At 35.7% G+C, this 15,860-nt stretch overlaps 1 protein-coding gene across 10 annotated transcripts in view; it reads left to right on the top strand.

Moving 5' to 3' along the window:
• LOC131692285 (FH1/FH2 domain-containing protein 3) overlaps positions 1–15,860 on the top strand; it is a 428,161-nt gene that overhangs the window by 285,744 nt on the left and 126,557 nt on the right. For all 10 annotated transcript variants that reach the window (XR_009305953.1, XR_009305954.1, XM_058979247.1 and 7 more), the window contains one exon: positions 1,285–1,343. Coding sequence is in view for 8 of the 10 variants with exons in the window: in XM_058979247.1 (XP_058835230.1) it covers positions 1,285–1,343 (59 nt within the window). In the remaining 2 variants the exon portion in view is untranslated. The remainder of the gene's footprint in view (positions 1–1,284; positions 1,344–15,860) is intronic.

Here is a 15,860-nt window from a genome sequence, read left to right as displayed (position 1 = left end):
GGTTGCTAATGATTTCGTACAAGTTTTTATTTTTTGCGCTTCCTCAGCAGCTCAGCACGTTGTCAAGCGCGATGTTTGTGCAGAGTCTGACAGTGCGGCAGCTTCCGCGCCATCGTAAGCTAGAAGCAAGAAAGTTTTAAAATGCTAACTACCATCGTTTTACGTGCCTTGAGTGGCTTTTGATTGCATTCCGGTTCGGGCTCCGGAGTCCGTGCTGGCAGATACGGTGGTTTTACAGCTGATAGATGCACAGATAGCTTTATTCACGTTTTAGATGGTAGAGTTTTCATAGATGATTCAGCGATTTCCGTCTGTAAACTGATGATGATTTTTCTAATTTACAGCATTGTTTTGCAAAGCAATAATAATTCATTTTGTCTGTAAAAGAATATCGTATCTATATCAGAGCTGTTCAATTTCTAACAACACAACCCAAATGATGGTGGAATTTTGTGGAAATCCTACTCATGTTTAAAATGGAATTCTGCTTAAAAATCTGATTCAAGGTTATTGAAATCCGAAAACGGTCATAACATTTTAAAGATTGAACAATTGTGTTTGACGTTTAGACATATTTCGTTTTTGGGAGAATTCGGTAAAGGCATTGTCTAATTGGATTGATCACAAATAAACCAGTAGAATTTTACTGTACTCCATAATAAAAACTAAATGTTCCCCACCGATTCTTTGCGAAGAGATGGAAAAAATTTGGCAACATTTCCCACCGCGATATGGCGAAGCAACCTAGGCGATGATCAAATTTATCACCGAAGCAAGCAAGCGTCAGCAGCAGAGCGTTGGGAACAAACTGCAGGAAGGAAATTTATTCTTTCAATTATGAACAAGTAAAAACTCAATTAAATTTGTGAATAACTGTCGGGCGGACGTTCGTCTCGTGCATTGCATTAGTAGTGGTGTAAGCAAAACACAGGCCTACGATATATCGAGATGAATTGCGGCTGTTGGGCACAAAATACGCAAATAGCAAATGTTAACCGATGGCTGTCAGGGTACTATACTGCCCATGATCGCATATCTGTCCCATAATGATAGGAAATCCCATAGAAAACGGGACAACTAAGCGATCATGGGTAGTATACAGTATACCTAATCGTGGTTCAATTCATTGCAAATGGAATACTCAAATTCTGATCGTTCGTCCATCGAATGCATCACCCGAACTAAAAATAGACCTTCGCACATTAGCTCATTTGTTGTGGCAGTAAATATGTTCAGACACGTGTGTTTGCCTAAATTGATCGTTTTATTTTTTTTCTATTTCAGCCGCAAAAATTCCCTCGTTGTACGAACACAGCTAAGCGTTCGTGTTCACTCCATTATAGGTAAGTGGTGCTTTTGTAAATATTGTTATTGTTTTACGAAATTAGTATTCCAACAGAAATTGGGAAACTTTGCTTGTCATAGCAGAGATGCAGGTCCAATACGAGGTTCAGAAATGATATTTTCCAGTTGCGTTGGTATTGACGCGTTTAGATGTTTGAATTTGGAGCAAATCAAGGCCTTTACAGAAGGAACGACTTTTGGAGAGGGCGGTAGCGTAAATCACACGTATATGGCACCCTAATCCCATTTGTATTGAACTGACATAAATCAACATCTTAGCGGGCACACCAGAGATGCCAGATTTGAAGATTTGTCTTCATTTTGAAGACATTTGAAATGTTGTGAAGACGTGTTTTTCATTTTGCGTTGCGTTGCGTTGCGTTGCACAGTGGTCTCCCCATAGGCCAATAATATAAAAAAACTATTTCGGCAAAGGCGTGTTTTTATCTTGCAATTTCATTGTTCTGGATGTATATTTTACAGTTTCATATTGAATTTTGTCAATAATTAACTGGTTTTCTTAATATTTAGAAGAATGCATAGGGTGGTTCGTTATTTACTGATAATGTAAATAATATCAATAATCGATTGTTCGCCAGAAAAATATTTTTGTCGACCTGTTATTTTTAATATTCATATTTTTTCAGACAACATTACTCAAGTAGTCAAAGTAAGCTCAGATGCCAAATTTCACATCATTTGGACAATTTTAGACCCCCGCCCACTTTGCTTGAAATTTTTTGAAATTGGTGCTATGGGAAAATATGGAGGAAAAATACATTAAATGCAATAACTTTCGAAGTAGCAATCAGAAAATTAAAATTTATACCTCTTTTGGAAGGAAATAATTTTAGTATTTGAATGGAGATATAGTTGTTTCTAAAAAAAGACGGGAAAGTGGGGTACTGGGTCATTTTGGCCCCAAAAACCCCTATTTTTAATGATTTTTCTGCTCCGTGATGCAAATCATACATATTTTGTAGTTTTTCTAATGTGAAAAAATCACAGAAATCGAACGGAACCCTTTTGACCTTAGTCCGAATACGAGAAGTTGGCCTTTTGTCATTCATATTAAACTTCATCATTTTCTCGCGAATATATCTCTATTATTCTTCACTCAATTTTCATAAACTATACCTTGTTGCACGTGGAAAATCCTTAGGATTATAACAAAAATAGATTCGTTACCGGCAAAATTCAGGAACATCAAATTATCTGACATATAGTGTCGATTTCACATTTTTATCATAAAATCGCTCATATTAACTCCATTTAACAACAAAATTCTTATTTAATTTACTACTTTTAGTGTAAAATATGGTTAGGGATCACATGAGAAAAGTTTCATTCCTAGGAAAATAGGGGAAGTTGAGGTATTAGGACAAATAATGAAAAAAATGAGATTTGTAGAGTAAATATCAAAAAGTTTGATGTTTCTGAATTTTACCTATAACGTTTTTATTTTTGTTTTATTCCTCAGAATTTTACACGTTCAATAAGTTACATTTTATGAAAATTGATTGAAGAATAATAGAGATATATGCATGAGAAAATGATAAAATTTAATATGACTGACAAAAAGCCCTATAACTCCAACTTCTCGTATTCGGACTAAGGTCAAAAGGGTTCCGTTCGATTTCTGAGATTTTTTCACATTAGAAAAACTACAAAATATGTATGATTTGCATCACGGAGCAGAAAAATCATTAAAAATAGGGGACTTTGGGGCCAAAATGACCCAGTACCGCACTTTCCCGTATTTTTCTAGAAACAAGTATATCTTTATTCAAACACTAAAATTATTTCCTTTCAAAAGAGGTATAAATTGTAATTTTCTGATTGCTACTTCAGAAGTTATTGCATTTAATGTATTTTTCCTCCATATTTCCCCATACTACCAATTTCAAAAAATTTCAAGCGAACTGGGCGGGGGTCTAAAATTGTCCAAATGATGTGAAATTTGGCAACTGAGCTTCCTTTGACATTTGTCACAATATGAGAGGGGGGCCTTTGAGAATTCAAAAAATATTTTTTTTTGCTGTGCCCTAGTGTACGGAGGGCAAAAAAATGGGTTTGTTTGTAGATGTAGTAGAAAAATTTACCTAACATTTTTCAATATGATTTTAACTAACTTTGTTCCTCGATATCCTTCCCGAACTTCTCTTCAAAATGGTCGTTAGGCTGTCCAGTTCCACTTAAACTAGGATTCAGCTGTGCATCTCTGCGCCCAGACTGCCTAGAAGATCTAAGATGTTATATCTGTTTAACGGGATAATGTAAGTTGAAAAACTGTATTTGATCTCGAAACTATATAGCTTAATTATTCTTTTCCAAAAATTTCTTATCGATTGAATTATTAGAACTTGAGTTATATTAATTTATTTGACGCTTCTCGTTGAAACACATGTCGCTACGGAATATTCGATCTAAGAGGCAAATGTCTCACTCCACTTCGTATCACAACTACGTTCTCAAGTACGTTAAAAAAGCCCAATGCGATTAATATTTACCAATAAACTGGAAATCATAAACTATTTCTCCATTATAAAATACCTGGTACTCTAACGGAGTTTTTTTATTTTGGGATAATTTTTATTGTAGGAAAACACATTTTTTTATTTAAGAAAACCATAATTTTTAATGAAAAAATACACGATTTATTTAAAATTATTTAGTTAACTTGCCATAATAATTACGAACAACATTTGCAGATTGGTCTGTGAGTTGGTTCACGAGATACCATGCTCACCGAAAACGATATCATAATATTTGCGTTCAGGTGCAAAAGCTACAATTTAGAGAACTTCCAATGAATAACTATTCATTTTTTTACCAGCGCAGCACAACTAGTACTATTCGATACTAAAAAAATCAGGAGCAAAAAAAATGTGAATCTTAATTTAATAAGAAAGGTCGTAGCACACTGTAAGGTGGATTTAATCAAATTTTTATTGCGAAATTTGAATTCTGCGACCCACATTTACTATAAAATTGCAGTTTTATATCAAAATTTGCATTGAATATATTTATGACCGCCTCCATTAGGGATTGGAACCACCGTGCGTTGTGACGATGATTTTGGCGGATTGCACACTGACTTCATCATGTTTGACCGCTGATTATCTAATAAGAGTTGCTTAGGAAATGGTAAGTAGGAATTCATACCAATCCGACCCATATTAAAACCTCAACAGCATGATAGCCATCATTGCCGGCCGCCCCCATCTCCATCGTTCACGGGGAAGGATAAAGGATAAGGTAGACAGGAAGTGTTGATGCTCCACCTACTTAACGGAAGGACGATGATTCATCAGGCTCTTCCATAGGTGTCGCGGAGTTGGTAGTTTGGAAGGGTATCAGGTCTAGGATTCGCTCCAAGCAAACGATGCGACCTGTAAAGCATTTTTATTAGGTAGTTGTTTAGTTAGTCTTCGAGTGCACGATCACTCGAAAAAGAGAAGATCTTGTTTAGTTTTTGGTTCTTTTTAAACTCTGGGCAGCCGGCTACCGAGAGTATACTATGTTCCCTAAACAAAAGCAATTTGAACTCCACACAGCCGACCGTGGGAGTGTTGCCTAGAAAAGCTAATCTTATCTGCGTATTGGGCCGGATCACTATTTATTGCAACAGTATTTGGACAGAATTCGCTACTTCTTCTCTACGATATATTTATTGGCTTTAAAACTAACGAGTGAAAACACATAATACAGGCAAAAATAGCGCGAAATGTTATAAATCAAGGAAACTATTTCTTATTTTCCATATCGGATTGTTGTGGAATACAAGTATACGAGCGATAGTAACGAACACTGAAGGGATCTATAAAGGATTGTTAACCTGATGCAATAACGGAGCTTGAAATTAGGTTAATAAAAACAGACGCGGCGAATTTTCAATACGTATTGACCCGTGATCATAGATACTGGTCAGAGTAGTCGTATTGGGGCTAATTTTAACGGCAATGTTTTCTCGACTAGATCTGTTCGCACCCTCTCATTCTGCTACTATCGGCAGAAGGCTCATAGCACCCAGTCGTCGCCGGTCTGAGGACCAAATGCCATCAATAGACTTAGACTCGCGTGGAGGCATGAGATAGGAAACTTGTGAGAATTTTGTTATCTCACCGTTTGACGACCTTGTGAAGACGTGTTTTTCATTTTTAAGACAAATTTATTTGGATGTCTGACTGATTTCTGTCAGAATTCTGGCTCAAAATCATTAACCGAATTCTGTCCGGTGAAGACAAATGAAGAAATTTTTTATAAAATGTGAAGACATTTGAAAAAGATACCTGGTATCCCTGAGGCACACAAATTATGGGCCCCACTGACGGTTCAAATTGTTTTGCTTGTTTTGCTCGAAGCTCGATTTTCACTAGTCAGATACCGTACGGCATGACTCAATTTTTAAAAAGCCAAAATATTAGATAGCTAATTGAAGAAATGTGTTGTTTTGGACATGTCGGCGAATAACAAAAACTTTACACCATGGTGCACCAACAAATTGAACGAACTCGACTATCACAAAATTTTGTCGAATGAAATTGATTCTGTTTATTGGGGATCGAACTTAGCGCGACGTTTTGGATGTTGGCATAGAAATCATGGCGGAGTAGAAGACCCCTGGTAAATCACGACTCGAGATCTCAATGTACGAATTTTAAGCGCCTAATATCTCAATACCCCAAATGACCCTTTGCAAATTGATATACAAATAATGAATATTTTTATTGATTGCTGCCAAATGTGTAAAACGACAACACCACTGACGCACAGTCGCAGGTCTTCAAACTAAAGTCGGACAAAACCTAAGTTGTTGGTTATAAAGTTGATGTGATTGAAGTGATTATAGAATTTCCAGTGGCTGGCTAAAGCGCTGGTGAGAAAGGATTTTTCGAAATCACACGGTACAGTTGTTCTAGAAACGCCTTTGGTGGAGACACATTTTTTAGATTTTTCCAATAATTGCGGTGCTCGGACCAGTCAGTGCCGGGAAAATCATAATCAAAATAAGAAATCAAACCGCAATCATGGCTGATAATTATCGATTATGATTTTTTCGCAAATTGCCGTGGCATGATTCTACATGTCTGCAGCGAGCGATTCGAAAAAAATCACAAGTGAGAATTATCAGCCATGATCGCGGTTTGATTTAATTAATGATAAATGATCATTATCTATTTTCGAATATTATGGATATGTTAGAGGTATCAACGAGCCAAACTGAATTTTTTTAAACATTTTGGGAAAGTGGTGTAAATTGAAGAGCAAGTTGAGGACTGTTGAAAATCAATAGTTTTGGACATTTTCAGTGCACCCCCCTACCGATGTGTCAAAATGGAAATTGTTTCAACCTTTTGGGAAAGTATTTTGTTTATTTCTTTCTTTTTGATAAATATGAGGCTGACAAAATCGGGTCAAAAGCTGACAAAATTGGGGGTAAACAAAATCAAGGGCTGATAAAATAGGGTTTTTACTGTGTCTACAAGAATTTAAAGCTGAAGATTTATTCATTTTTTTTATTTTTTGAGCGATTCAAAATAGTTCAAGGTGTTACTTAGAAAAGTTAATACAGTGAAGTCCCGATTTTATCAGCTCCTGATTTTGTCTATCCTCGATTTTATCAGCTTTTTGACCCGATTTTGTCAGCCCCCGATTTTATCAGCCTCTCATTAACATAAGTTTGATGAGCTTTAGCAGACGAACCAAGTCAAATTCGTATAAATCCTTTCTTGGGCATATTTTTCTCAAGTGAAAATTATACCAAATCAGAAAAAGTTATAAGGCTATGTTTAGGGACTATAGAAGAATACACTAACAGCTTCGGTTTTTAAAAAAATAAAGAAAAAAATATGTTCCGATTTGTCAGCCTAAAAATCACCATGTGGCTTATAAAAACAAGTCCTTGCTGCATATATGAATATGCTTATTTTGCATCAAAAAGGGCCAATTTCTTCATCTTTGCTTAGCGCTTGAGCCAGGTTTAAACGTACTGGTAAACCTGGTTTAAAAGTTAGGCGAGGGTGAACAAATTGAGCCCTAATACAAAAACAAAATCTGCTTTAAAAACTTTTAAAAACAAATCTGCTTTGAAAATGTGTTCGAGGTCTGTCTCATTTACTTAAGGGGTTACATACCTTTTTGGGCGAAATGTGTCAAAAGAGTTTGAATTTACGTAAAGGTACAAAGTAATGATTTCATTACATCAAACTTACAGTACTTTCGCAGCACATTTTTCAGTGAAATAAACAAGCAGAAGTTTATAAAAATATATTGATAATTGGCGGAGTTATGTTATCATTAAGTTATTTAAGAGGTTTGCGGTGATCACGATTGAAGATCAATAGATTAACTAAAATACCAAAACTCAACAAAATTTTATTAGTATATGAGTATTCCTCGTACCTTAACGATTAGTTTAATAAATAATAATTTTTTCGGCACTCGGGAAGCGTTTTTCCTAAAAATAGCCGTTTTAAGCTCTAAAATTGCATACAAAAATTCTCAACCACAAAACTAAAATTTATACATAAAAAAGGAATCTTTAAGGTACGAGAAAAAATAATCACGATCAATTGAAAAAAAAAAAAAATTAAAGAACATCGGTTGAGTGGTTTTTCGGCAATCGTGATCACGGAAAAACCATTTTTGGTAAAACGACATTTCGAGAAAATCGAGTTTAAAATTTCAAGTTACCACTGCTCTTGGTACACTAGGGCATTGCGAAAAAAAATTTTTTTTGAATTCTCAAAGGATATTGTGACAAATGTCAAAGTAAGCTCAGATGCCAAATTTCACATCATTTGGACAATTTTAGACCCCCGCCCACTTCGCTTGAAATTTTTTGAAATTGGTACTATGGGAAAATATGGAGGAAAAATACCTTAAATGCTATAACTTTTGAAATAGCAATCAGAAAATTAAAATTTATACCTCTTTTGGAAGGAAATAATCTTAGTATTTGAATGAAAATATATTTGTTTCTAGAAAAATACGGGAATGCGGTGTACTGGGTCATTTTGGCCCCAAAATCCCCTATTTTTAATGATTTTTCTGCTCCGTGATGCAAATCATACATATTTTGTAGTTTTTCTAATGTAAAAAAATCTCAGAAATCGAACGGAACCTTTTTGACCTTAGTCCGAATACGAGAAGTTGGGGTTAAATGGCCTTTTGATATTCATATTAGACATTATCATTTTCTCGTGAATATATCTCTATTATTCTTCACTCAATTTTCATAAACTATACCTTGTTGAACGTAGAAAATCCTTAGAATTATAACAAAAATAGATTCGTTACCGGTAAAATTCAGGAACATCAAATTATCTGACATATAGTGTCGATTTCGCATTTTTATCATAAAATCGCATATATTAACTCCATTTAACAACAAAATTCTTATTTAATTTACTACTTTTAGTGTAAAATATGGTTAGGGATCACATGAGAAAAGTTTCATTCCTGGAAAAATAGGGGAAGTTGAGGTATTAGGACAAATAATGAAAAAAATGAGATTTGTAGAGTAAATATCAAAAAGTTTGATGTTTCTGAATTTTACCTTTAACGTTTTTATTTTTGTTTTATTCCTTAGAATTTTACACGTTCAATAAGGTATAGTTTATGAAAATTGAGTGAAGAATAATAGAGATATATGCATGAGAAAATGATAAAATTTAATATGACTGACAAAAAGCCCTATAACCCCAACTTCTCGTATTCGAACTAAGGTAAAAAGGGTTTCGTTCGATTTCTGAGATTTTTTCACATTAGAAAAACTACAAAATATGTATGACTTGCCTCACGGAGCAGAAAAATCATTGAAAATAGGGGATTTTGGGGCCAAAATGACCCAGTACCCAACTTTCCCGTATTTTTCGAGAAACAAATATATCTTCATTCAAATACTTAGATTATTTCCTTTCAAAAGAGGTATAAATTGTAATTTTCTGATTGCTATTTCAAAAGTTATAGCATTTAATGTATTTTTCCTCCATATTTTCCCATAGTACCAAGTTCAAAAAATTTCAAGCGAAGTGGGCGGGGGTCTAAAATTGTCCAAATGATGTGAAATTTGGCATCTGAGCTTACTTTGACATTTGTCACAATATGAGAGGGGGGCCTTTGAGAATTCAAAAAAAAATTTTTTTTGCAATGCCCTATGGTACACGAAGCGTGCTTGGAAGCACTGTAACTTTCGAAATTTGGGAAAATATTCTCAAGGAGTTGTATTTTCAGATAAAATAATGACAGAAATTTCGATTCTTTGAAAAAGAAAAGGCTATGTAACCCCTTAAACATGTATCAATAGCCCCTAATAATTGTGATACATTGACAGACCCCAAGTGAATTGAAAATGTCCAAAACTATTAATTTTCAACTACCAACAATTTGTCCTTCAATATAACACACTTTCCCGAAAAGTTGAAAACGTTAGCATTTCGATTTCTTTGCATCCCTACAATGTAGGGCCTACATGTGTGCTGGAACGCTCTCATTCCCAAAATCATTTGGCTAAATCATCATCATAAGGAGTTTCTTACAATAATAATAATCATGTATAATACCATCAACCCCGATTTGGCATCTTTTCTATCGTACCTGCTTTTCTCAACTTCATAATCCCGATCAAAAAAAAAATCATAATCAGGCCATGATCACAGGCGGTGATATTGGGGCAATGATTTGTTGCTAGCACATTATCGCTTCAGAGAAAATCACTAGTGACAGCATGATCAGCAGTGATAATTAGCACTGATGATTTTTGATTTTTGGTGATGTTCCCAGCACTGGCTCGGACGAAGCTCAGGACCGTATTTTTTCACTTACCCAAATTGTCGCAATTGGCAGGGCGGGCTCAGAATCAACGAAATCAACCGCTGCACCTGCCCGGGCCAATTCGTCAGCTCATTCTTTTCCAGTAATACCGGAATGTCCGGAAATCTAGATAAGACAATGCTTAATTATTTGATTTGAGTTGAGCATATGATCACTAGGTTGGATCGTGATTGGTCTGAGCTAAGGGTCTTGATTGCGGTCTAACAATCGGAGCAGAAGTTGTAAACTAAGATCTGTTGAAGAGTCGATTGTACCCCACACATAATCGCGAAGATTTATGCTTGCAATACAGTAGAGTAACCACCTAGCGAGTGTGATTGTTGCAATCTCATTTCACGACATTAGACACCAGCACCAGCAGGTCGCTCAATCAAAGAGCCATCAGTGTAACAGGCCACTTGCGTTTGTTGTTGTCTATCCAGCTGGATGTATCCTTTTTCAATATTGAAGAACTCCTCCATTTTTCTCCCGATTTTCACAAGTAAACAAGTTTTTTTAGGATATTTTATGCCATTTATTACAAACCAGATTCAGAATACAACGTCGATTAAATGACCACCCCCATTTGATACACAAAAAGCAGCTCTTTTGCGGGCATTTTGCATGATATTGGACAGCATTTTGGGCTAAATTGCAGCAATTTCAGCTTGGAATTAACTTTGATTTCGTCAAGGTTCTTAGGTTTGCTAGAATAAATTTTACTTTCCAAGTAACCCCACAGAAAAAAGTCTGGTACCGTTAAACCTAGAGCACGAGGAGGCCATTCCAAATCACCATTTTTGAGACAACACGTCCTTGGAATTTGCTCTGCAAGAACTTGATTGTAGCGGCTGCAGTGTGGTGGCCGTCTTGTTGAAAATAGAAGATTTTCAGACCTTTTTTCTGCATTTGGAGACAGACAGAGTGCGGAAAAATTCAGCGGCAGCGTGTGCCGTCAATGGTCTCTCCCTCTTTGAAAAAATATGGACCGTTGATGTTATAGGAAAAGTTAAAGGAAATTCTATGCGCCTATTGAAAAACTTATTGTTGTTGATGAAAAAACGCGAATAACTTATGCAAAGGTCGTAATAAAACAGAATAATTGTGTTATCAAAACAAAATTAAAAATATCTCGAGAACTACTACATTTCAGAATTTTTTTGTTATTAGCATTTTGGTTTGAAATGGCATTAGGAAATTGTATTTTTGACTGCAAATAGTAATTTTAAAATATGTTAAAAGTTGTCGTTAGAAAAAGTTTTTTAATGAAAGCTTCTCCATGATCCAAACACACTTAAAAAGTTATTTTGATATATCTAAAATGATACTTTTAATTATTTATAGTTTATAATAGGGAAATGCGAATAACTTTTAAAAAATTGCTCTTGAGTCAAAATAATCGTATTGGCTGGAAAATGTTTGGTCTTCCATGCCGTGTAAAGTTTCATCGGAATCTAAGATTTTATAGATTTTTAGACGAAATTTCGTGGATCGAAAAGATACTGAGAAAATGACAGTTGCAAATCTTCGAACAAATTATCGGGACAAGGAAAAAGTTATCTCTACAGTAGACGCCCTGTGATAAGCCTGTTATAATTGAAATATTTCGAGATTCACCTTTTTACGCAAACTTTCCAACATGATTCTAATTATGCAATATAATTGGACTAAACCGTTTTGCGCGTTAAGGGCACAAGACCTAATCTTAATTAAGTTTTGTTTTTTGTGTTTCGAATTCATCTCGTCAGTAACTAGCACCATCTGGGTGTCTAGTTAGACGATGTATCTTAACTAGTACCCAAATTAGCACTAGTTAGACACAAAAAATCCAAACAGTTCACACGACATATGTGAATGCCTAAAGCCACATGTCCCGAGTGATGTCCCGGGAAGCAAATATAGCTCTGGTTTGCTGACGAGAAAGTGAAGACGAACTCTTGTCTTTTGGTTCAAGAAACCAAACGCCTAGTATTATGCAATATAATTGGACTAAACCGTTTTGCGCGTTAAGGGCACAAGATTCATTTTCACCGAGAAAAATCAGCAAGTCCGCGAAAAAAAATTGTATAGTGGGTTTAGTAATTTTGATACGCCTCCATGCGAGTCCAATGTTTTGAAACATTATTTTGAGGCGTCAGAAAAATAATAGATATCTATCAAATCAAGCCTTCCTTTTTTAGTTCTGCCTGGGCTCCGATCACAGTAGGATAGTTTTATTCAGACCACCCACCAACAACATTCTTGCTGACAGACAATATCGCCGGAACTAATTCCAAAATATCTCATAAAAGAATCCAACGTTGAATAGCCCGAAAGCCTTGCGGCTGTTTTAAACCGATTCGTTCTGTAAGAATCCACAAGCTACCGGTCTTTCTGCGTTCCCTGCAAGTAGTTAATCTTTCGTTATAATCGATTCACATCATAAACACCGTTAAACGGGGTATCTTTAGCCATCGGGACAGTTTTGATCATATGAGGCTTCTGAAGCTTGTGATTAATGCCACAATTTATTTCCATTTTCTCAATCAGTTCACAAAATTTCTTGTATATACATGACACAATGGCGTAGCCGGAAATTCGGTTTTTGGTGGAGAAGGGGACTCCAGAACTGTTCCTCAGTTTAAAATAGATATTCAACTTCTTTAACTCACTATGCTATATTTCTCCTTTACCAGAAAAGGTGAAGTGAAAACCATTTTTTACCAACTACGGAGTTTTAGTTTGCATTTGATGGAAATGCCAAAACATTCTGACCCCTGCGGTTGAAGACAAAGTGTTAAGTCGTCCAGAAACTTAAAACTTGCTCATTATACCGTATTCCACGCCTTTTTATATTTTCTTCCTTCAAACATTTTAATGAACCTTTCATATCTTCCAGTTCCTTGCTAATTTAAAATCGCTAAAGAATATAAAATTAAAAATTATAATATTCATTCAAATCGCCATATACGGACAGTATTTTTTGTTTCAATTATAGAGGTTTGACGTTATTCGCTTGTTTTTTTTGAGTTGGAAAAATATCTTTAGAAGAGGATCTCATTATAAATTCAATACTACTAAAAATTTTCCCATGATTTCTGCCTTTTACTTCATTACTTTACGAATTTAAGTTGCCCATAAAATCGAAGAAAAATAAATTATAATAAATATGAAATAAGTCGAAGTAAATCACCTAATACTTCGCCGGAATTAAATATTATGGGAAAAGTTGTTGTTTTGAAAATATTAACAATAATAACTAATTTATTTGAAGAATGTTATTCAAAAATTATGCCATAAATGGAGGGTGGGCCGAGCATAGTTAGTAAATCGATTGCCTTGTACGCAGCTCAGATATTTTCGGTTCAAAAGCCCGTACATTGGGTTAGAGATGTTTCCAAACGAGGTGTTTTTAACTCGAAAAAGAGTCCAATGAAGTTAAAATCTCTATGATCCGAACAAAAAAAAAAATACTACACAAAAAGTTTTCACCGTCCCCTCGTTTTACGGTACGCACCTATCTTTTTCATCGCCATCAAGTTACTCCCTACAGCAAAGAGCATGTGGATGTGGAGTTCCCTGATTGAGCCTTTGATTGCAGTAGTAGGCATATGCCGATGGGATGAAACGAAATTAACATTCTTCTCTTTTGATCCTTTTTGGGTTGCCGGATTCTATTTGGGCAGGTGGCACATATGCAGGGCGTACGTTAGGGTTAATTTGCTGATATAGCGAGTTTATTGGTTGGTATTGAGGTGTATTCAGGCCCGATGAGAGGGGGGGTCAGCCGGGGCAATTGCACTGGGGCCCGGGTCGCGTTTGGGGGCCCGAATTTTTATCCGGAAGATGGGTGAAAACGTCTGGTATTCATAGAAGAGCAAGAAAAATAAGAATTGTAATTTCTTTGTAATTATTCACCCTATTAAATTGTCATATGATGAAAGCGGAGAAAAATTTGAAAGACATTTTAATCTAATAACTTGAGAATTCGAAATTGTGCATACCAGAGCTTTATTTTATATTTAACTTTTTTCCTTTTTTATTTCGACTATGTTAGTCACATTTTCTTTTTACATTTTAACGACATTCAATTAGCTAGAGATTACTGGGTAGGGAAATTTATGAAAATTAGAGCCATAGTACTCAAGTGAGAGCAAGGATGTGAAGTGAACAGATCGGAAAACTAGAAGTGGCAGGGTCATTAGAACAGGCTTAATATCGTACGGGCTTAATCTTTGTCTTCTGTTAATGAGGGTCGAGCTTAGGCAGTATAACTACGAATCACCCGAGTTCACTAGCATGTGTCCTGGTATCGATAGACGTGTCCATCTTTACCGTGACAACCGACGATATATTTAACATTTGTTAAAACAAACGTTCTTAGAGGAGTTGTCTACTTTATGTACTAGGTCAACAAAACCGAGTTTTTTGTTTGAATTGGCAGAATACTTTACAAAACGTTCAGAAGCCAATTCAATGTATTTTCGAAGAGAACAACGCCAAACAGAAATGCAAGCACACGGACGTATCCGTCCTCTTCTGCGTTCGTTTCTTTACTGGTGGTACCGGTTGTTGGATTGCAGACACTGGGAGTATTTTATTGAGTGAATATTTGTTTCTGTAAGATCCACAAATCTTGGTTTTGAAGCTTTTTGTGGTTTGGCATAAGATAACGATGTGCTGTTAGCGGTTATAGTAGGCGGACTTTTCTTAGCTACTTCTGTACAATGTTTTAGGTGGTGCAGTGTTTTTTGGAGAATTTGCGCATAGGAATCTGCCCTGGGTGCATAACCGGTGTTGTCTGATGAGATGTTCCATGTTCGGTTAATATGCATAAAATGGTTTTGTAAAAAGGAATTAGTTTGTTCACAAGCATTCTCACCACAGGAAAAGGATTAGAATTACCCTGGAAAATGTTCCTCAATGTTATTAAATCCATTTCTCCGTACCTTGATATAAACTTTTTTTTTATCGCCATGTCAGGAGTGGGCAGAAATAAATCGTGTAAGCGCACCTGTTTAGAGCCGTTGTCTATATATACGGGGATGCTTTAGTTAACGTTGCCGCATTCGTTGGCGTGTTGTATGTTGTTTCGCGTAACGAATGACTGTGATTAATGTTTTATATGGTGCAATTGTAGGATATTAGCTCCTGCCACATTGAGCACCTTTTTCACTTTTAGTAATTGTTTCACTTCTCGAATAGCTGGTCTCAAAGAACATTTCCAAAAAAAAAACAATAGCAACACAATTTATCCACAGTGGAGCTAGTTTTTGCCGGGGATCTATGGCGGAACGATTTTAGCTTGGACTCCGGGAGGGATGAGAAGGTAGACTGACCTTAATTAACCGGTATTGAAATAAATTTTGATTTGTATATTTGTATTTTTATAGCACGTTAAAATAATTTTTCGCCAAAAATGCTTTGTGTTAAGATGGAACACTTATTTTGGGCGTCGCTAGAGATGTTTGTGATATCCATAAGAAGCCAATTGCTATGTGCCAAATAAGGAAATCAAATCAGTTCAATTCAGTCACCAGTACTAGCAGTCGTTTGCCCGCTGTACTCGCAGTTGTTTTATTTGCGTTTAATTCCTTATTACTGCGTTCTGTGTCATTTTTTGTCTATTACTGCATATTCCAACAGCGTATTAAAACCGACTTCTACATTAAAACGTCACATTCCTTTCCAAAAAAACCTTCATAAAAGCTATGATTAGA

This window comes from Topomyia yanbarensis, chromosome 3 (genome assembly GCF_030247195.1).
Source record: "Topomyia yanbarensis strain Yona2022 chromosome 3, ASM3024719v1, whole genome shotgun sequence".
Taxonomy (NCBI): domain Eukaryota; kingdom Metazoa; phylum Arthropoda; class Insecta; order Diptera; family Culicidae; genus Topomyia; species Topomyia yanbarensis.
This window is presented reverse-complemented; position numbering and strand designations above follow the sequence as displayed.